The following is a 22,148-nucleotide window of genomic DNA, read 5'->3' on the forward strand; positions in this document are numbered from 1 at the left end:
ATATGATCATACTTTAATGACTTCTGTACCATTTGCAGCACATATCAAAGCACACGAGAGATGCGTTCATGTCACTAAAACAGATTAACTCATTACAAACACTTCGGAAGCAGAGCTGCATCTGCCCTGCACTGAAGGGAAAACATAATCTGCGCCTGCCGTGCTGATTGATCATGGTACCGGTACTCTCTCTAGCTACAGAGAAGTGCCGGTACTGACGGCAAAAAAAATCGGAGGTGCCGGTACTCAGTACCGGTGAGTACCGGCCCATTTAAAGCACTGCTTTTGGGGAAATATCGTTATTTGCATGTGGAGCTTGAAGTTGAAATAGACACTCAAGCAGTCCAATCAGGAGCAGCGGGTTGGTTCGACGCGCATTAAGTGTGTGGTAAAGTATTGGTTATAATGCTGTCTTCAAGATCGTAAATCTACTTCAAACCCAGAAGTGTCCACTAAACATGCTTTTTTTCAATAATCTTTTTATCTCGGGTAGGGAAACAAAGGAAAAGAAAAGAAAGGGGAGAAAAGAAAAAAAAAAAAGCACAACAAAACAACACCGAGAAACCTCGTAAGCAGTTAAGTCTAGTGTCATTTCATGACACTAGACTAGGGAACCAAACTTACCTTAACGCCGCCATCGCCAAGAGTCCGTACAGACCACACGGTTGTGCCGCCACCGCCAAGAGTCATCGCCAGCCAGATCCCGCGCCGCCGCAGAACGGGACTACGAATCCCGGCAGCACTTGCGGCGGCGCACACCACGCACGCATCAACGGCGCCAGGAGGCGCATAAAATCAGCGTAAGGCCGGCGGAGCGGGGGGAACCAAACTTACCTTAACGCCGCCATCGCCAAGAGTCCGTACAGACCACACGGTTGTGCCGCCACCGCCAAGAGTCATCGCCAGCCAGATCCCGCGCCGCCGCAGAACGGGACTACGAATCCCGGCAGCACTTGCGGCGGCGCACACCACGCACGCATCAACGGCGCCAGGAGGTGCATAAAATCAGCGTAAGGCCGGCGGAGCGGGGGGAACCAAACTTACCTTAACGCCGCCATCGCCAAGAGTCCGTACAGACCACACGGTTGTGCCGCCACCGCCAAGAGTCATCGCCAGCCAGATCCCGCGCCGCCGCAGAACGGGACTACGAATCCCGGCAGCACTTGCGGCGGCGCACACCACGCACGCATCAACGGCGCCAGGAGGCGCATAAAATCAGCGTAAGGCCCGCTTCGCGGGACGCCCGGGGCGAAGCCCGGGCAAAGGGCGGGCCCTCTACGGCCCTCATCGGCAGGAGGAGGCAGAGGCAGGGCCATATACGCTGCAGGAGTCAATTTCGGACGTCATTGCACAAGTAAGTTGAGCTTATAGAAGTCTCCACATCTATTTTATTGTACGAACTGCGGTTACATGATAAGTCATGCCTAAAAAAGTTGTAACAGTCCAACACAACAAGATGAACAATTACCTGGTTCAGACTGTACAGAAGATCAATACGCAAAGGAGGGAGTCATTGGGGCTAAGCCAATCACCGGATTTGCTCTGTTTGTCCCCACCCACTTTTGCTACTACTTCGTCTGATGAAATTAACACACAAGATGTTTTTAGTGCAACCACGTCAGCAGACACTGTTTTCCAAGTCATACCTGATATCTCGGACAATGTAACTCCGGCTTCAGAAGACTCGTTTATTGAGGGAAATATAAATGCTTTGAATGACATTAATTCTGATCAAGACGCACAGTCTCAGACGTCCCAGGTGCTTACTCTTGATCTAACTCCAACAGCTCATGAAGTTAGACCCAAACGTCAATGCACTAAGATCCCTCCAAAGCGGGGTGGTCTACGTTCTGGGGCTAAATGGAAGAGGGTTAATACCTCAAAGTGTATACAAATGAATCACGCTGAGGATCCTTCTATTTGTTCTATTGAAGAAGCCCTTTTTGACAAGATTGCGGATTTTATTGAGACTAAAATTAATTCCATTATTAAACCCCTCATATCCAAGATTGATAAATTACAAGCAGAGGTTAAGAAGCTGGGTGGTTATCAAAACACAGTTGCAAGTAGCATCGAAAATTTAACCACGCAAGTTACTCTTCTGAACAATAACCATGGGGAAGCCGCTGACGGAACTATTCCGGGTGTTGGAGAGGGAACAGAGCCTTCTGGGGAGAATCCATCGACACTGATTCCCAACGCCGTTGTTGGGAGCTCCACGCTTCAGTGCCCCCCAGTAAATCCAATCCCCGCGGCGAATGTTCCCCACATGCAAACATTACAACCCCATACTTCTACGTCGGATCCCCTGCAATTTATCGTTGAAGCCACACCCGTGGTGCTAGTCCTTGCAAATGTCCCTCCATTAGAAAGAGGCATGGTGGAAAGTTCTAACTCACTGTGTAGCAAAGCCCTACATTGGTTAACCAGTAATATGCGGCTAGCTCCAGGAGGACAGCAACATCTCGCAAGTGTAATCAATTCTGCAACTAGGGTTTCTTGGCTGGGAAACCGGCCACAAAAATTCAAAGGTGACTGTGTGGCTGTGAGCTTTTCAAATCAACATGTTCTTCCTAATATTCTTGCAAATATTCTCCCCCCTCAACGAAGACAAGGTACTGTGGTTCCCCTTACTTTGAAATTCTTTTATGGGGAACAGCAGAACGTATCAATCCCAAGGACTCCTGCTCTAGGATGGAACATAAATTGGGATCTTCACTCTAGATGGGGACAAGATATAAGGAATAACGCACCAGTCCACCGACAACAACCCTTTGTATTTAACCCTGTTACACAACCTTTAGAACTGTTTAACCGTTTTGCGCCACTATCTTTTATGGATCAAAACGATTGACTTTTGCCAAGTCAAACTATTGATGTTGAGGGACCACACCCGGCTCGCGTTTTATCACTTCAGTTATCTGCAGGCAATAGGGCCTGTAGAATTATGAGCTGGAACATTGCTGGGCTTAGAACCAAATTTAAAGACAAAATGTGGTTGGACAAAAACAGGAGTTATGACATCCTTGCTTTTCAGGAAACTTGGGAAACGTTAGAGTGTTTGGCTCTAGATGGCTATTCTCACTTTTCAGTACCTGCAGTTCCCAGTAAAGCAGGAAGAGCTAGGGGTGGGTTAGCTGTGTATATTTCTCTTGACGTTAAAGGAAATCCTAGATACATCCAGTCTAAATCCAAAAATTGTTTAATGGTTGAATTGACTTTATCAAACTGTAACCCTATTTTATTTGTTAATTTTTATAATTCTCCGACCAGTCAATTTTCTAACGAGCATTTGTTATCCTTAGAGGATTTCTTATCTACTCACATTGAGAATAGCTGCTTTGAGTATGAGGTAATCCTTATGGGAGATTTTAACATCCATCCTTGCCTGGCAGGTTGTCAGAGGGAAACTGAGATACTTCCTTTTTATCCTTCATCTCCGCATTTTGAACACACTCCAAGCGGAGAGATATTGGAATCACTTTTGGCTACCCTCAACCTTTATGAATTTTGCACCTGCTCAAATGATTTGAGGCTACCAACATATGTGGGTCATGATTCTGGTACAATTATTGATTATATTTTTGTTTCTTTAAGTATTCTACCTAAAATATTTGCTTATATGGTAGAAACTTCTGTTTTTAGTGATCACAATCCCGTGATTTTAGAGGTTTTAGCATATGGAGTCCTGGAAAATAGGAAGATTGACACATCGTGTGCGACAGGTCTTGCGCTAAAAGATCAAAATCGTAGACTGAAATGGGACCAAGTTATCCCAACATCCTTTTTACAGGAGACATTGGCCAAAGTTGCTGATGAAATCGCTATTTGTTTAGATAACGAAAACCCGAGTGCCAAAATGGTGGATGCCTTTGGTGTCATATGTCATCAAGTTAATTCAGATTTGACTGTAAAGGCAAAGCTAAACAAACCAATGGGCCCTAGATGGTTTGATACAAACTGTTCTAGGGCCCATTCAGCCCTTCTTAAGGCCTTAAAGTGTAAACCCAGAGACAGAGTACTGATAGCAGCATTGAGGAAACAATATAATTTTGCTATTAGGAAGAGGAAATCTGAGATTAAAAGTGAGGCTTGGAATGATTTGTTACTGCCCGAGACACAGAAAGATAGTGCTAAATTTTGGGCAGTTATAAATCACCCATATTTTGTGGGACTAGATAATCAAAGAGCTGACTGTATTATCCCAGACGAACAGTGGGTGTCACATTTTAGTAGCATTTATAGTCAAACTCACACTACAATAGACTATGAAACAACAGTATTAAAACCATTGACTCATATTCCTCCTTTTACTCAGGAAGAGGTGATACTTGCAATAAAAGACACACTTTGCAAAAAGGCACCGGGGCCAGACGGGGTCCCTGCGGACTTCTTTAAGAGCGCCCCCCAACTTAGCTCAAAAATTTTAACTAATATTTTTAATGTAACAAGGGAATTTATTTTCCCCCCCAGTTGGGCAATTTCGACCATTGTGCCAATCTTTAAGAAAGGACAGAGGACAGACCCGGCCTGTTACAGGCCTATCTCTCTTATTGATTCGAGTGTTAAAATCCTGGGGAGAGTCCTGTTAGGCAGATTGTCCACGATTTTAGAAAGTAAGGGTATTTTATCTAATGCACAATACGGCTTTAGAGCCAACAGAGGAACTTTAGATCAGTGCCTAAACCTAGAGCTAATTATAAATAAATATGTAGTCGCTAGGGGTGGTTCACTGTACATGGCCTTTATGGACCTCTCCTCAGCTTTTGACCTGGTTAACAGGTCAAGGCTGTGGGGGATCCTTTTGGGCATGGGCCTTGACCCACCTCTAGTTGATTATTTAGCCGAGCTACATAAGGATCTCATGACTTCAGTTAGAGTCACTAGGGAAGGAAGATGCACCTGCCTCTTTAAGTCTGAGAGGGGGGTTAGGCAAGGGTGCATACTGGCCCCCCTCCTCTTTACCTTATATATCAATGACCTTGAGGCAGTAATGAGAACATCACATAGTGATATTCCGCGCGCAGGGGAGACAAAGATACCTGTCCTCCTGTACGCGGACGATGCTGTTCTTCTTGCACGTTCTGGAGTTGCATTGAATAAACTCCTTTTATCTTTTGGAGCCTTTATGGCATCTTTGGACATGAAAATTAATACAGAAAAATCACATGTAACGATCGCTGGACAAGCAGGAAGAAAAAAAAAGATGCTAACATTTTATTGTGTGGGGAAGGAGGTCAAGAGAGTCCCTTCTTTCCCATATTTAGGAGTGACTTTTGACGAAAAGGGCACCTGGGGCCCCCAGCTTCTGGTTAAAAGTGGTGCTGTGGCTAGAGCAACCGCTGGGTTGTTGGGTTTTGCCAAAAAACTGGGCGCTCGTCCTATGGAAAGCATAATTAAAGTTTATAAAGCAAAATGCTTGTCAGTCGTCCAGTATGGCTCTATTATTTGGGGATATACTAATTCTACTAAAATACAGAATGTAGAAAATAAATTTTTAAGATCTCTCCTTTCTGTTCCCCAATCAACCCCGATATTTGCACTACATACAGAGGTTGGCTTGGGCTACATATCTGATACCTTAAAATTAGCCCCAGTGATTGGTTGGCTAAAAACCTGGCTTAACCAGGAGCTCACATTGAATCACATTATTTTAAAAGACTGTTTAGCCCTGGACAGAGCACTTAAAATCCCATGGTTAAGATACGTGAGAACTCAGCTGTCCCTAGCAGGCCGTCCGGAGCTCTTCTCATCTCCGGATGAAATAATTCACGAAGATTTAAAATTAGTTAAAAACACCCTGTTAAATCTATATGCTATGGAAAGGGAAGCACAAGAGCTAAAAAAACCCATGGTAAGGAAACATTATTTGCTTACCTCTGTCCCTGGAATGGAACCATACCTTCTTTGGGTAACAAATCCTTACCATCGTTTTCTCTTAACGAGATTTCGTTTCGATTTAATTCACTTTATATTGGGTAATTTTGGAACTTGGGCCAGACCTGATGACGCTGAACCATGCGATTGCGATTGTTTCTCAGTTCAGGACACGATGCATTTTATTATGTTTTGCGGTCATTATACTGAGATTAGAAAAAGATACTTGCCCCCTATTTTACGTACTCAGGGCTTTATTCAGGTAAAACCAGCCCTGTTGTTCTTGCAACTTCTTCCTAATATAAAAGTAGCCTTTGCTGTCGCTAGTTTTCTAGTGGCAGGAGCACGTCTAAATAAATCCCAAATAAGGCACAGGCACTTTATCTCAGAAAAATGAATTTCCTCTCTTTTTTAATAAACCCTTCTTTTTTATCCTTTTTAAAATATTTATGTATGTTTTATGGTATAAATTTAATGTTTCTTTTTGATAATTGTATGCAAATTTAATGATCTGATGAAATGTTGTTATGTATTTTTGCTCGATCTTTTATGATTTTTAATAATCGAATAAAGATAATTGACTGACTAGTGTCATTTCATTTAAGCAACGCAGCAGTATTCATGCAGGGACACCCTTTTCGTTCTTCTGGCTCAGCTATTCGAATGGGGCCACTCTGGGGGGACGGAGAGGAACACAGCCCCCCTCGTCCGTCATTCCATTTACCCCAAACCTTAACCCATTTGCGAGGGCACCCTCTGTTAATGTAAACTGTTTCTTCTGCCACCAAATATGTGGCCATGTCCTCTTCCCAGTCCTTGAGGCTCCTGGTCCCTGCTACTCCCCAATTTCGAGAAATATTGTGTTTGGCAACAATCAGCCCAAAAGTCATCCAAATGTTCCCCATTGTCGTGATATTTGATTCTTCCCATATATTCAGGAGGCACCATTTTGGAGGTGGGGTAGCCGATGCGTCCCATACCTCATTCATGTTTAATGTGGCCAACCGTGCTTAATTTGTAAAGATAAAGAAATACAAATAAACGCAGAGGAACAACGCTGCCAGCTTTCTCTCATGGTTACTATTTTGCTATCGTTTGCTTCCTCCTTCTTTCTCTCTATCCTGTAGGTCAAAGTCTTCATCCGAAAAATAAGTCCAGGGCCTCAAAAAATGAATGCCTGTGCCCAACACCTGCACAAATCAAGCACTCCAAAAATAAGCATTGTTCTTCTCCTCTAGCTTCACAAGTGTTAGCCAATGACCCTTTCGCAGAAAAGCCTCTCATAGAGAGAGGTGACCTACACAGAAACATGGATGGGTAATTGTAAATAACAGGGATGTTTTTCACTCAGAAGTTCTGAGTAACATCTACTAGACAGTGAGAGCGACGCACAGTTGATTACACTGTCACCCAAAACCCCCATGTGGAAAACATCTTTTTAGGTCGAGCCTGGGCAGCGCATGCGCCGCACTGCAAGCCAGGCTGTATTGGAGTATGAACTTGAGGCCCTGCCCACTCTCCACCCATACTTGTCATTGGCTTGTGTCATTGTCCGTCCTAAATGCTGGGTTCTGATTCGCAAATAGGCATGTTAGTCCATCCTTAGCACCGCCTTGTCTTCATTTGTAACCTCCCATGAGGACTGGCTCTTTTACTTCTATTGTTACACCGTACGTCTTATTTATGCTGTAAGCACTATTTTCTTTAATGGTTTCTCCTATGGCAGGCACGCCATGCTTTCCTGCAACATTCAGTGCATTCAGTGTGCCTTGCGGGCTTTCACGGGGCGCTTTAACAAAACAAGCATTTGCAATGCAGTAGGTTTGGCATTTCTGAGAGTTTAAGCTATCAGCATTTTAAATGAAAATGCCTTTTATTTATGTGTGAAAAACCAAAACATAAATAAAAGGCATTATCATTTACAATGCCAATAGCTCAAACTCGCGTATTGCAAATGCCTGTTCACTAAGTTATCGGTGTACAATTGTATCATGTATATGGGTTCCAACCCCCTCCACTGCTGTGAACAGGTCTCTTGAGTTTAGAGATTGTGAACACATAATTAAACACGAACTGAAGAGGAAAGACTCTAGCTCCGTAATTTGGCATTGCTACTTCACAGTAGATGAAAGCAAAGCTTGTTTCCCACTGATGTGACGTAATTGCCACAGAAAAAATGCATTTTCAAAATCTGGGTCATGATAATGGATGGGTCAGTCAGAGGCCGAATGAAATAATGCAGAGCGTGAAGAGGGGCCCCCGATTCTCTCATATCTCACCACTTTTCATGGGCCTTGGTATGAATGGGGGTCCCCCTCGAGGGTTGAGGGGCCCCTGAAGGGTGGGGGGTCATCCTGCGCTGAAGGGGCTTGCCTTGCGCCCCTGTGATGGGCACGGGAGCCATATAAATCAATAATTTCTAGGTATAATCCTAGCAAGCAGTCACTGTTAATAAGATGACTGTTCTGCCTAGTAAAGCCAAACTCATTGACCTTATAAGACTATTTAGGTAAGAAAATGCAAGGGTTTCAAATTCAGCAGATGCGTGATAGCAAGACAGGAACAAACATGTTGTTGGAAGCAGTGTTGTTGCTGATGCGCACATTTCAGAGTCTATAAACTGAACACGAGGACTGATAAAAGGTGGAAGGGTGACAATATCCGGTCAAAACTTTGGACAATGGAATATTATCTTTCTGGATATGTGGGTTAAAAACAATTTATGTCCACCTTGCATAGAGGCCTGCAAAAGCTATACAATCGTACAGGGTGGTCATTCTAAGATCTTTGAAGCATGCTTCCCTTTGTTGACTATTTGTAACTTCATTCAGCATGCGACAGAAACAAGCATTATATCTCGCCTGCACTGCAGACCCTCCACTGGCTGCCCGTGAAGTCCAAGACAGTGCTGAGAGCATTGGTGCATAAGCACAAAGCCACTGGTTCAAGACTGACTTAAAGCTGGTCAGAGCCCCTGATTTATGCAGGCTGCGGCCCTGTGTGACTGGTTTGTTTTGGTTTATGACCATCTTAAAACTGTTGGGCCTGATTGACAATGTGACTTCCTTGCTCAAAACAGACGTAGGACTTCTGCTATAGACTTGGGACAGTGTTAAAAATATTCCAAAGCCAGGGGAAAAGCCTTCGTAAATCAGGCCATCCTACTAGTTAAAGGGCCAGATGTGTGACTCCCAAAATGTAATTTACAACAGTGTCTCAGACACGGTTAGTGATTCCTAATGGGGTCGCAAATTGCCTGCCTCATTAATATTCATGAGGCAGTGCTATTTGCGATCCCCATTAGGGATGGCTAGAACTCCCAGGGACGGTAGCCTGCTGGGGTCAGCAGACCAACATGTCTGTGACTGCTTTCTAAATAACGAAATGGAACAATCTAGCTTTATTGAAGAGGAAGTTTTTTTGTTTAAATGCAGCCCGTTTTCCTTAAAACAAAACAGGATGCATTTAAAAAAGAAAAAAGAAACGTTTCTGTTTCATTGCTTAAGAGTAGGCAGTGGGACCACTGCCTGCTCTTAAAAAATATTTTCACACACACTCACAAAGGGGAAGGGCTCCCCTGGGGAACCCTTCCTGTTTTCGAGTGGCTTACCACCTACTTCAAGTAGGTGGTAAACTGCGAGTGTTTTGCGACCGCAATTACAGTTTGAGTCGCTATTTGGAAGGGACGCCCTTGGCACGCCCCTACCTAAAAGCGAGTCGCAAACCCTATTTTGCCAGTCGGTAAAAGGTGACCAACTCACAAAATAGGGTTTGTACATGGGACAGACCAATTTTGCGGTCGCAAACGGGATGATTTCCCGTTTGCCACTGCGAAATATGGTCAAACATCTGGCCCCAAGACTGGTAAATCCGGGTTTTTGTTTTGTGTATCAGTTCCATAATTTCGTACCAACCTGGCCCAAACTGCAGATTAATAAAGACTGTTGTAAGCCCATCTTGGGCCTTGAGGTAAGACCATGCTGGTTTAACAAAGGTTCTACCCATAATTGGAGGTCATTGCTAGTGAAAATCATCCAGGCTCTATGATCAGAAATGGGATGATTTACCTTTATTGAGGAGGACATTCTTTGGAAAGGACTCCCTTTAAGAAGCAAAAAAAATCATCTTTTCCACATATCGACGGTCATTATGAGAGACTGCATTGTTTGTTTACTGCACTTTGACACCTGTGACCTTATGTGTCCTACATATTGACTTAGAATGTGCGCTTACCTTTCAATCATAAAGGCTTTACAATGATGAACGATTTGATGATTTTGCACTAAGATTGCAAATAATATCAAAACGATAAAGAAGGTTATGGATGTTTAAAGTGGGGGGGGGACTATAAAAGATTACTTGTTGGGCCATGGTGTCTAGACTAAGGCAGTTTGTCACCAGAACGGAAAACACGTCAACAATAGAAGTTTTGTGGGAATGCAAACCTTCAGAGATCGTAGTGCTGCTAAGAAGTCTGACAAAAGAAACTTTTATCTTGTGACTGCGATGAGATGAACTTGGATGCATATGCACCAAGAATCAGAGGAGAACTGTTGATGATTCTATGCAATGTCTTGCTTAACTTTTTTTTATAATCACATTTTATTAGTTTACAGATGTTTACAGATCATAAAACAATGAGCATGAATGGAAATCCTGAGGATGAATGGGAATAAACAATGAATAAGCATACGAACATTGCAATCATTTTCCAATTCGGTCAACTTAAGTGGGGGAGGGGCATGTGTATTTCAGTGTCTTATATTGAAGGGGGCCCACCAGGGCGTCCATATTTTGTTGTGTTTCTCGGGGCAGGCCCTTGTCTTGTACACCTGATTTCTCTTGATGGGAACAACAGGTTCTCACCAAGCATCCATTCGCCTCCTGGCAGTATCTCCATCGTTTTCCAGGGCCTTATGATGTTGTGCTTAGCTATGAGACAACCATGGCCAATAAAAGTTTGGGAGTCCCGTACACCGCCCAACTACTCTACAAGTCCCAAGAGTACTGACTCTGGAACGAGATTCAGGGGCCTACCAGAAGTTTGTTAAGAATGTATTGCTCTTGCGACCATAATGTTTCAATCACAAGACTTCCGCTTAGGCATGAAGTCACCTTTCTGAATCTCGTTCAAGTAGAGTATGAGCTCTTTCCCTGTCTCCACGGCAGCTCTGGTGTGAAATATGTTCTATGATAGTTTTTAAGCTGACCCAGACGCAGTGTAGCAGAGATTCCTAATACCTTTGGGGCGAACTTACTTAATGGCTCTGCTGCTTCTCAGACCCACTACAAGTTCCCTCATATTGTATTTGACCTGGAGGAGACCTCCTTAAATGCTGCATTATAAGGGCCACCCCTGGACAAGTCAGAGCTCCCCAGGAAGGGAAGATAGGCACCAGCCCCCACCACCTCCATCCTGGCCAGTGCACAGAACTGTCTTTCCGCACCATCAGCATGCAGTATATTTGGACCCAGATTGGCAAACCCAGGTGGTCTGGGTTTAATGTGCATGCACCATTAGTACATCAGAGTGAGACACACAGTTATAAAGTAGTCCCTCATGCATTACAATGATAATGACATGACAATTAGTCAAGAGGAATGTTGCGGCTAAGTACAGTGGTATTAGTGGGGGATAAATATTCCACTAGTCAACATGTGACTGACAAAGACACAAGTCAAGAGCTGAAAGAAGCTGGCAGAATAAAGCCAGTGTTTAGAAGGGGCAGACCCAAAGCCCACTCTATTTATATTGTTAGCAATATGCCTGTTTGACAACTGCACTGCCTAACCCCACACCTAAAAAGATTGTTTTTTTCAGTCGTTCCCTTAATGGACACCTACAAATGCAGTAAAATACCCAAATTCTCATTGTTAAACTATTCTCATACTAAAAACAAACATTGGCAAAGCCTAGAGGCCAGGCTTTTTGCTTAGGGGAAGTGGTTGGTAATAGTTGAGCAACTTTGTGTGAAATGCCCTCAGCAGAGCTAGGGGAAAAATCATCCGCGTGTTCGCGAGACATTCCCCCCGAGCACGCAAACAGCGTTCGCGACCAGGAAAAAAGCATCGCGAACGGGCGGAACAAGCAATTCCGCGTGTTCGCAGAACTTTTGCAAGCTCGCGGAGATTTTTTACCGTTTTGCGGAGCTTTGCGTAGCGCGACTATGCAAATTCCGCCAACCCCTAATAATAATGTTTGCTGTTGAGTATAACTAGTATTTGCCTTGACTGGGGGGTATCTGTACCAGAAAACGGATATTCCTGCCAACATTAATTTGGCTGTCACGTACCCAGCCAGACATTGGACACAGTTTCTCCCCGTGTCCCTGTTTTGTCCCCCTCCTCCCCCTCAGTCTGACGTATTACCGCAACATTGCTTTTTTATCCCATGTTTGTCTATGCTTTTGTAACAAATGTAACTTGTACCCTGTAACTCCTGATCCTCATGTAAAGCGCTCTGATACCTCCGGGTCTAGCTAGCGCTATATAAAAATAAATAAATAAATCAATCCCATAATGAGGTGATACCCTGAACTATAAAGGTATAGAAACTGGGAGTAGGAACCCATTAGCAGAGTTAAGCTGCACGTCAATGAAGAGAAGTCAAAGATGAATTTTGTTTTGTAAATGGTGAACTTAAAGACATACTACCCAGCAGACATTTGTATAGTGGATACTATTGAAAAAGAGACCGCATTTGTGTTGCTTCTCTATTAATGGCTATGATGTAGCGCCTAAAGGTTTGAAATTTGTAGGGGTGCATCATATTCACGGTTAGTTGGCACCCGTATATAATCAATGTATACTTAGATGTGCCGTACGAAATGTATTAAGAAATGTATCAGCTATATCGCAACATAGAAGTGTTAGAAATGTGAAACTGTATTGCGAATGTATTCAGTAAAATACATGATGATTAGTTGTCGTTCAATGCAATGTATTAGGTAAACGTGTGACATGATTAAATTTACTCATGTAGGTTGCTTATTCATGTATGTGAAAGTAAAAGTACTAATGCTTAGAATGTGATTTAATAGCGTGTTTAACAGAGTAGAGGCCCGAATGCACATATATCGCTGAGGAGAAAGGCCTGTTATTTTCTTATGTTAGCTGAATGCGGTAGGCCACAATAATTTATTCTAGTAGAGGTTATGGGCTGCAGTAAATTGTAAAGTTAAAAGGTGCAAAGTATTTCTCCATCCCATGATCTCCCCGCAGGTGCAAGGACAGTTGGTTCGTTAGTCTAAGAATTTAATTATGGGGGAAGCCAGACATGGGAGTACTTTGGAATGTGCCAATCGCAACTCCTAGCGCGGACGGTGTCTGGGACCCAAGGCCAAGCTGATGGACGATGGAGGATGGACAGCGCTGGACGGAAAATTACTGGAAGAAGACCTGGTCATGGAGGTGTGCCGGAGGGCGTGTTCTATGTTTTTGGGTTTCGTATTAGGGACAGTGCCCCGAGGTTGAGAGCAGAGTTGAGAGAGCAGAGGAGAGGAGAGGTAGAGAGGAGCAGAGAGAAGAGGTGGGCGAGGAGCTAGAAGGAGCATGGTAGATCAAGCTCTCTATGTGAAGACTTCTTAGGGAGTTTCACTTCTGACACCTTTTCACGATTTCTTGGGTCTTAAGGGAATGCTAAGTAGGGATGATATCTAGCAGAGTAGGGACAGAGATGCTCTGGATTAATGATTCCCAATATTGACATTGGCTTGGTAGTTATCTACCTCATGCTTTTAGAATTTGTACTTTTGTTTATATTTAGCCGAATGCGGATTCTTCGTAGAGTAGCATTTGTGTTAGTGCCTATTTACCTGTTGTGCCTGGTATTAAGGTGCTTATATCTGCAGATGTTTAAGTTGATAATAAAATCCCGAGAGCACTAGAGATTGAGTCTCGAGTCCTTAATTATGTCAAATTGCGGAAGGTATTCTCTGATAATTGTGTTTGCTCCCTCCACGCTATTGGGCAAGTAAAAAGGTTTATTCGACCAGAGTGGGTTCTTGGAGATAATTGAGAAACAAGAAATTGGGCCCCAGCAGTTGCTAGCAGAGACGGATGGTTACTTCCGATAGCGAGGGACGATTAGATTAAGATAAGTGATCCTTGAGACCCGTAGACGATAAGTAATGGTAAATCATCAGACGGTGAGCAGCAGACAACGGCGGATGAGGAACATAGATGGCGAGTAGCAGTGCGGCAGGAAGCAGCAGTTCGTGGAGTGAGTATGAATAGGATGAGATGTTGTAGATTGCGGTGTTGATTTGTCGTGTGATGTCTTGCGGAGTTGGAGTGAATGTTGAGTGATTGTGAGATCAGGCTGTGAGCGCGCACAGCCCGGGAATTGTGGTGTAGAAGACACCCGTGGTAGATTTTGTTGACCACCCAAAGGAGATCGTGAGGTACCATCGATCACCTGGACCGAGATAGGGGGAGCGAATGTGTGAGTGCATGACAACTCGGCGCTGGTCGTGGGTTGCTGTATGTGGATTTGAGTATTTGTAACCTATCAGAGGCGATCTGTCTGGCCGGACGAGGACAGACAGTTGCCAACCGAGGTCAACAATTTCGAGAGACTGTGGACGAACAGTCAGAGGCTGTGGACGGACAGCCAGAGAAGTAACTTGTTTGGGACGAACGGTTATTTCAGAGTACGAATGGGATGAATGCAGGCGTGAGACGTAAAAGTAAGGAAAGGGAACTGCTATGAACGAAGGAAGGTGACGTCAGAGAGTGTCGCGCAGTGATAGGCCGGCTGGTGTTAGTCGCGCTGTCATTGGAGGGTTTGACCTCAGGAGGTAAACAGAGTGCGGGATCGAATTTTGACAATCATGAAGTGTTTTAAGGTTTTTCGAGAACTGTGTAGAGGTGACAAACATGTGGTTACTCGAGAGGGAGAAGAAGCTCCTCCTGAGGATACTCCAGCACATTACATGGCAAAGAATGTGGGATTGCATACGATAATTTGGCTTGAGAATTGGCATAAAATGACTCAAAGTGAAGGAGAATTAGCAATCCCGAGGTATGGCTCATTCAGGTTAGCGGTGTTGTACCAGTTGAAGTCTGTGATGGCGGCTTTACGACCTTTGCCAAGGCTAACACAATTCGAAGCACTACATGCGTGGATTAGAGCAGCGCATGATAGAGAAAGAGGAAGAAATCAGGAAAGGGTGGAAAAAGTCGGTCAGGGCTTTTCAGGATGCCAGATGGGATGCAGCGGAGAAAATATGGAGGGTACAGGCAATAGAGGAAGATAGACTGTATCCCTTATTGATCACTTCGGAGGGGACAAAGAACGTAAAGTTAGATGATGAGGATGATAGTGATTTTGAGGATAGCCTATTTGAGAGGTTGTTATCACAGAGACCACCTCCGTATAATCCAGAGGTCCCAGAAGAGACGTTGGTTCGGATAGAAGAGACTAGAGGAGTAACAGTTCAACCAGAGATGAGAGTAGAAGGAAGGATCTCGATAGGAACAGAGAGTACAAGGAGCCAGTCTGTGGCTAGCGTAAAGGTCGAGAGAGATGTGAGGTTACCGGATGCTCTAAAGGTACCGGTCACTATTGGACCTATTGTTTCGATTTATCACCCAGATTCAGAGGAGGTTGCGAACCCAGAACAGACAGCCCAGGGAGTAAGGAGAGAGGTCGCAGGAAGTGGCCTAATGGGAGGAAATGGCTTAGTGGGTGGAATGGCTTGGACTCCGAACCCTATAGAATGGAGTACACCATTGCCAGCCATGTCAGACTCATCTAGGGGACAAGGAGAACAGAAATCAGAGAGGCCGAGGTCTCTGATGGAGTCGAGATCGGATTTACGATCATGGGTACCACCAGTGAGAAATCAAAACCCAACAATGATGACAGCAGAAAGAGAGCGGGTTACTTTCATGAATCGGTATGCTCCAATGTGCATACCAGAAGAGAGTAGGTTGCAGGAGCAAAAATGTGAGGACAGCGATAGAGAAGGGGCAGGCTGTAGAGAAGTGCTGAGAGGAGCCATGAAAGGGGGGATGATAGATGTAGTAATGTTAAAGGCGGAAGTGGATGAGATAATAAGTGGAAATTTACCCCTTGAGAGAACATTAATATATGGACCAGATGAATTACTCTTCGTAGCGAAGGATGTGACTCGGAAAGCACGAGTTGCACATGAGAAATTGTCAGAATTGGCTAAGCGATAGGAGGTGGATCTGTCCAAGACTAAAACATTGCAAGGAAGTCATAGGTTGCAGTACAGTGACCAGGAACTGGAGGAGAAAAGGGTTGCTGGATTGAGGGCCCACAGCAGAGATCTGATCACAGCCATGCATGCATGGATGATGCTTGCTAAATGGGAAGAAAGATGGTCCAAGAAAAAAAGCTCTAGGAGAACGATAGGAGAAACCCCACCTCCGGGTGGAGGGGTGTTGGAGATAAGGAATTTCCCTTTAAGAGAAGTGCAGAATGGAGGATACGTGCATGTACCCTGGAGCAGGGGTGATTTGGCGGCGTTTACGAATGATTTTCCCCGGCTTAGGGAGAAGCCCGCAGAGTGGTATAAGCAGGTTGACCGCTTTGTAAAGATCTCAAAGGTACTGTGGATTGATCTGAATACCTTATTTGATATTGTAGTTCCGGGAGATTTGTGGGCAGCATGCAAGATTGACGTTGATTGGCCGACTTACGAGCCTGATAGGAACGCGATCACGAATGGTCCGGCAATGATAGTGATGAGGAAATACGAGCAAGTGATTGCTTGGTTGAAGTCGAAGGTCTCACCACAAGACATCGATTGGGTGAAGATAGACAGGACAGTGCAGGAACCTAAGGAGACGGTACATGAATTCTATGAGAGACTCTTGCAGGCTTTTAAGCAGTACAGTGGCCTAGATGCGTTGGACACGAAAGATATGGGACAGTTTGTTTCAAAGTTTGTGTTGGGATTGAGGCCAGAGGTTAGTCTCATGATACAGCAGCATTTGATTTGTTGGCAGAATAAGCCTGTTGATGAGATTTTACGGTACGCCAGATATTGCACAGATGAGATTGAATCCAAACACAGGAAGTTGAAAGATAACCTGATGCTTGTTCAGATGCAAACCGCTCAGGGACAGCCTAATGGGGGGAGCGTTGGTAAGGAGGCAGGGAAATTTATCAGGCGGAAAATCAGAATGTTCAGGGGCAGGGAAGGCCAAGACCAATAGACCCTAGAACAGGTATGGATGTGGCGACATTGAAAAAGACCACAGCATGTCATCAGTGTCACCAGGTTGGACACTGGAGACGCGAGTGTCCCCTGAACCCATGAAGCATGCCAAGGGTGGTACAAGTTGGTGAGGATCTTACTTAAATTTCCATGTGATGCAAGGGTTGCATCGATTCACCTAGGTGCAGATCCCTTTCCACTTTGATATATATTGAGACCAGTAAATTTGATCTCTGAAAACATTATGAGTTCATCAGTTGTGAGGCTTTCCCTCTTTTGTGTACTGATTACAACGTTTAAGGGAGGCTGAGGTTGCCCCAATTTTGCTTCTCACTCCTCCTTGTTTTTCCACAGCCTTAGAAGGCATCCAGTAAAAACAGAGTGAATAGTGCAGGAAACACACCAACGGCATAAAAGCTGAATGTTACCTGTGGAATGAAGCACCCATTTTGCCATTAACAAGACTGTCAAGTAAAACATGGCCACAGCCGTACATGTGCAGACTGGCTGCTGCAGCTTTTAAACCTGTAGCCAAACCAGTCAAATTAACCATTCCATATGAAGACCTTGTCCCTAATGCCTAGCCTTGTTTAGAATGTTTTCACATTTAGGAGGCAAACTCAAATTACAATTGGTTTTCAAGATCATGGTCAGCGATGATACGCTATGATGGAGAAGCCTGCAGCATTGGCATGACCTATCTCTCTCTAAAGTAGACATTCTCTAATCTTAAAAAGCTTGAGCTCTTGACATCATTTTCTCAATACCAGTAAAGAGGAAGGCACAGAGAATGGCAATTGACCAATTTCTCATTTGTCTCACAAGAGATATTATTTTCCTGAGTGGACGGGGAGGCATCAGTGACACTGCCTGCACTTTTTCTGCTGTAGGTGAATCTCAATGGAGTAATGATGTATCACAGTGTATGTGGTAGCATGCAGCATAATCTGCCCAGATTTGTTGCCTGAAATCACTGGGAAGCCAGTCTTCCAAGTGCTGTGCTGTCCTTTCCAAGACCATCGATGTTCTAGGATAAAAATATCCAATTTTGGACTGAAACCTTTTGTGTGATTGGTTTTCTAATTACTGTATAATGTTTTGGGATGGTTGCTGTCCTGGTCTGACAGGCTGGTGACGCATAACTGCTCCGCTACTAAAGATGCACACAGACTCGCAGAGACAGTGAAGCACATGCCATGTGGCTGCCTGACCACAAACTACTTTACAAAATAAGCCACATCACACTGCTTAGTGTAGTATAGATTCATATTCATGATGGGATTATTGCAACCAATAGAATTATAATTGTGTATTTTATCTATTAATTGGCAAATATTTGAATTGGAGAGATTTATTGCTTATATTATTACCTCGGTGACAAAAGGATTTCAGCTATTCCTGTTACGTATTACCTATGAAGAGGCATTCCAAATTGGGGGTGCTTTTTTACTTTACCTTACGCAACCCTGCCTAATGCACTGATGTGATCACTGCTATAATCTCGGATTGGGTGGTAACTATCACATATCTAACATTTGTAGCTTGGGATGATTTTCATTGAATACAAGTAGCTCTTATTACTGAAAAGGTTCGAAACCCCTGATCTAGGGTGATATCAGGCATACAAGGAGGATATTTGTAATTTCGAAAGATCCCAAACTTAAGATAAAAAGAGGGCCTACGGTAACATTCTACATTGTATCAGTGCGAATTACCTAGTAATAATTCATCCAAATACATTCTACTGAGTTTATATTGGATAATTGATTCAGTGCTATAACTGACTAACTAAATGCTTTTTCCAGCAAATCAGCAGTTAACTTGATGAAGCCCTATCACTTTGGTATGGAGAGATTTTGTTATTTTTGCTTGATTTCTTTTTTACGCATCAGAGTTACAATGAACACACCTCTAGCTTTGTACACTGCATCAGAAGTAACAAACACAAGGATTACTCACCAGTAGGCCAGACCAGTAGGGTACTGCAGTGACAAAGAGTGGGAAGAATGAGTAGCGAAATCCTCCAGTGCCAAAGTCACAGACCATCCCAAAACCAATTTGAATGATGCCATTCAATATCTGTGAGACCTCCAAAAATAAGAGAAACAAGATAAATATTGTCATTCTGAAAATCAGAAGGCACATCAGAATAGAGAGTTCATCACCAGACTTACACAAATGCAGAGATGCCCCTCAGTACTGGTGGGTGATAACAGTCGGTAGAGACAAAGGAGGTATTCCCATGTAATTACAATTAGTGCTTTTTTGGAATATTTGTCAATTCAGGGAAATACATTTTAAGGGAGATATTATTACTGGATGCATCTTGGGTTGAATTCTTTAAATTACTGTTTTGGATTGGATCAATACAAAGAACAAGAAAACAAACATAGCAATTATTCAATTTTAAAGTAACAATCAAGGCTGTTGGGTGATCAATCTCCACACACAAAGTATATTGTTTACACAGTTTCAGAAGCTATGAACATTCTCAGCCCTTCTTCAGAACAAGGTTAGTTCTCATTATGAGCATTTCAGAGCATTTTAGCTGATGAAGTTGATGCGTTGCATACTGCAGAAGCCACAATACTCTTGGCAACTCAGATTCTATTGAACTCTTAAAAAAAAAAAAAAGAAAACTATAAATATGTTAAATATGCTGTTTTATTACATGGAGTTTTGAAGACTGTATCCTGTAAGTCTATAAACAACGGGGACTGGGTTTTATCCAGTAAAGACTGTAAAAACAATTGACCTTATGAATGTGTTTGAATTTATTATTTTTTCCACTACAAAGCATAAAAAATCCAACCAATCTGTTTCTGGGATTTTCAATTATATTACTGTGAATACCTTATAAAAACTTTTCTAAAAATTACACAAAAAGGGTTATTGCTTTTTATCATTAAGGTAAAAACCTAGTGGGGGGAAAACAACAAAAACAAACTATGTTGAAAACATTCTAAGGTAGCATAGGCAAGAACCCATCTGGTAACCGCTCCAATATAAAAAGGTTCTGTGTTGGTTTGGAGACATGTGCAGCTTTATCACTTTCCCTGTATTGAAAGCAAAATTAGGTCCATACTTTTATGGAGACGGATTTGGGCATCACCAGAACTGCACTCCTAACAAGCAGGCCTTAAAGAAGTGCTAGAGATTCCAGGGTTGGGAAGCATACATTAAATAAAATATATAAAAGATTCTTTGACCAAAGTACGGTGTGTGGATCTATGGACAGAACTGGAGGCTGCCCTGACAGTTCTTAAAACCCCATTAAAGAGGAGGTACCGGCAACATAAAATGGATCAACTGCTGGCATTCCCCTCTTAAGATCATGGTAGCCTTTAGCTTGGAGCAACCTTTAGATAAAATAGAGCCTCCTTTGGCCCGAAAGTTGTATATGTAGTTTAGATACAGCACCTTACTGATTGACTCCTTTACTAGTAAATGGGCAAGTATACAGAGCCCTACAGGATACAAATGCCTTAGTTATGGAGCAGATAGGGAGTGGCCAAGTCCCAGTGACAGCGAACTGCACACACAAGCCCTGCCATGGCAGGCCTGAGACATGGTTAGGGGGTTACTTATGTGAGTGACACAATCAGTGCTGCAGGCCCACTAGTAGCATTTAATTTGTAGGCCCTGGGCATCTGTAATGCAAGTTACTATGAAGTTATAAGCAAATTAAATATGCCAATTGGGTACGATCCAATGTGACCATCCTTTAGGTGAGAAAGCACAAGCACTTTAACACTGATTAGCAACGCTAAAGTGTGCAGAGGGAGAACATCCATTACAACGCATGCGGTACGTCGCATGCGGTTACGTCGCAAGCGACGTTACAACGCGGAACATTATGCCACGTACCATTGCATCACATGCGCATTTAAAACGCATACGCTTTTTAATCGTATGTGGTGTAATGGACGTGAGGCGGCCGGCACGGACGAGCACCGGGACAGAGGCAGAGGAGCACTGGGACAACGCAAGGAGAAAGAGGTGAGGGGGATTATGCTTAGAGTGTAGTGTTTAGGGTTTGGGGCAGTGTCTGGAGATTGTGCTTACAGTGTAGTGTTTAGGGCAGTGTCTGGTGGTTGTACTGTAGGGCAGTGTGTTAGGCGTAGTGTATTAGGGGTTAGGGCTTAGGGAAGTTTAGGGTACTTTTTTAGGCTTTAGGGTAGTGTGTGTTATGGAGAGCAGTGTGTTAAGCGTAGTGTATTAGGGCTTAGGGCTCAGGGAAGTGTAGGGTACTTTTTTAGGCTTTAGGGTAGTGTGTGTTATGTAGGGGGTATTTGGGAAAAAATCGTGATGTTAAAGCATGCAGAGTGTTTGTGTGCGTTGCAAATGTGTTTTGCATGCATTTCAATACGTAAGCGAAGTAATGGTTTGCGTGGTGAAAGCTTGCGTTGTAAATGTGCATGCGATGTAAAGACACCGATGTAAAGGTATGCGATGTTAAAGTTTGTGATGTAGCATCATACATCCGTGCAGAGTCCTGAAGCCAGCAAAAATGGGTAAAAGAAAAAATTGGAGGGTGGCCGGCAAAATGTTGACGGAAGACCACCCTAAGGCTTTCAGGTCTAACAGAGGTTTATGCTGCTGAAGCGTAAAAAAAAAAAAGTGAAGCTCCGGTGGCGCAACTCTCTCATAAATAAGCTCCTTCATTTCTTGAAAGGGTTTAATTGTGTGTTGCAGGATTCAATAGGTATTGCATGAAGTTAATTTTGCAAATGTAAGGAGCCGTTACAATACAAGGACAGCACATTGTTCGCGAGATTTAGAGCAGTTTGCAACTTCTTAATAGTGCATCATGGGTGGGGTATGTTCAGTGCCCTCACTGCATGAATTTAAGCCACAGTCTGCATGGAGAAGCGGTTCCTCGATGGCTGGTATACTTTTCGTACCTATGACATCACTAAATCTACATGTCTGAAGTAACATTAAGTGGCATCTAGCCCCATTCACACCACATAATCATCAGATTCCACATATCAGGATTGCGAATCTAAAAAAAATCACCCTTCTGTTCTTCACTGCTACTTTCACTCACATTTTCTTTGCACCGATAAGAGAAGGGGACAG

General features: G+C 43.5%; 1 protein-coding gene across 4 annotated transcripts in view; it reads right to left on the minus strand.

The window, feature by feature from the left end:
• LOC146811630 (membrane-spanning 4-domains subfamily A member 4D-like) overlaps positions 1-22,148 on the minus strand; it is a 416,136-nt gene that overhangs the window by 233,165 nt on the left and 160,823 nt on the right. For all 4 annotated transcript variants that reach the window (XM_085618601.1, XM_085618602.1, XM_085618603.1 and 1 more), the window contains exon 3: positions 19,026-19,154. In XM_085618601.1, coding sequence (XP_085474727.1) covers positions 19,026-19,154 — 129 coding nt within the window. The remainder of the gene's footprint in view (positions 1-19,025; positions 19,155-22,148) is intronic.

This window comes from Triturus cristatus, chromosome 7 (genome assembly GCF_964204655.1).
Source record: "Triturus cristatus chromosome 7, aTriCri1.1, whole genome shotgun sequence".
NCBI lineage: Eukaryota > Metazoa > Chordata > Amphibia > Caudata > Salamandridae > Triturus > Triturus cristatus.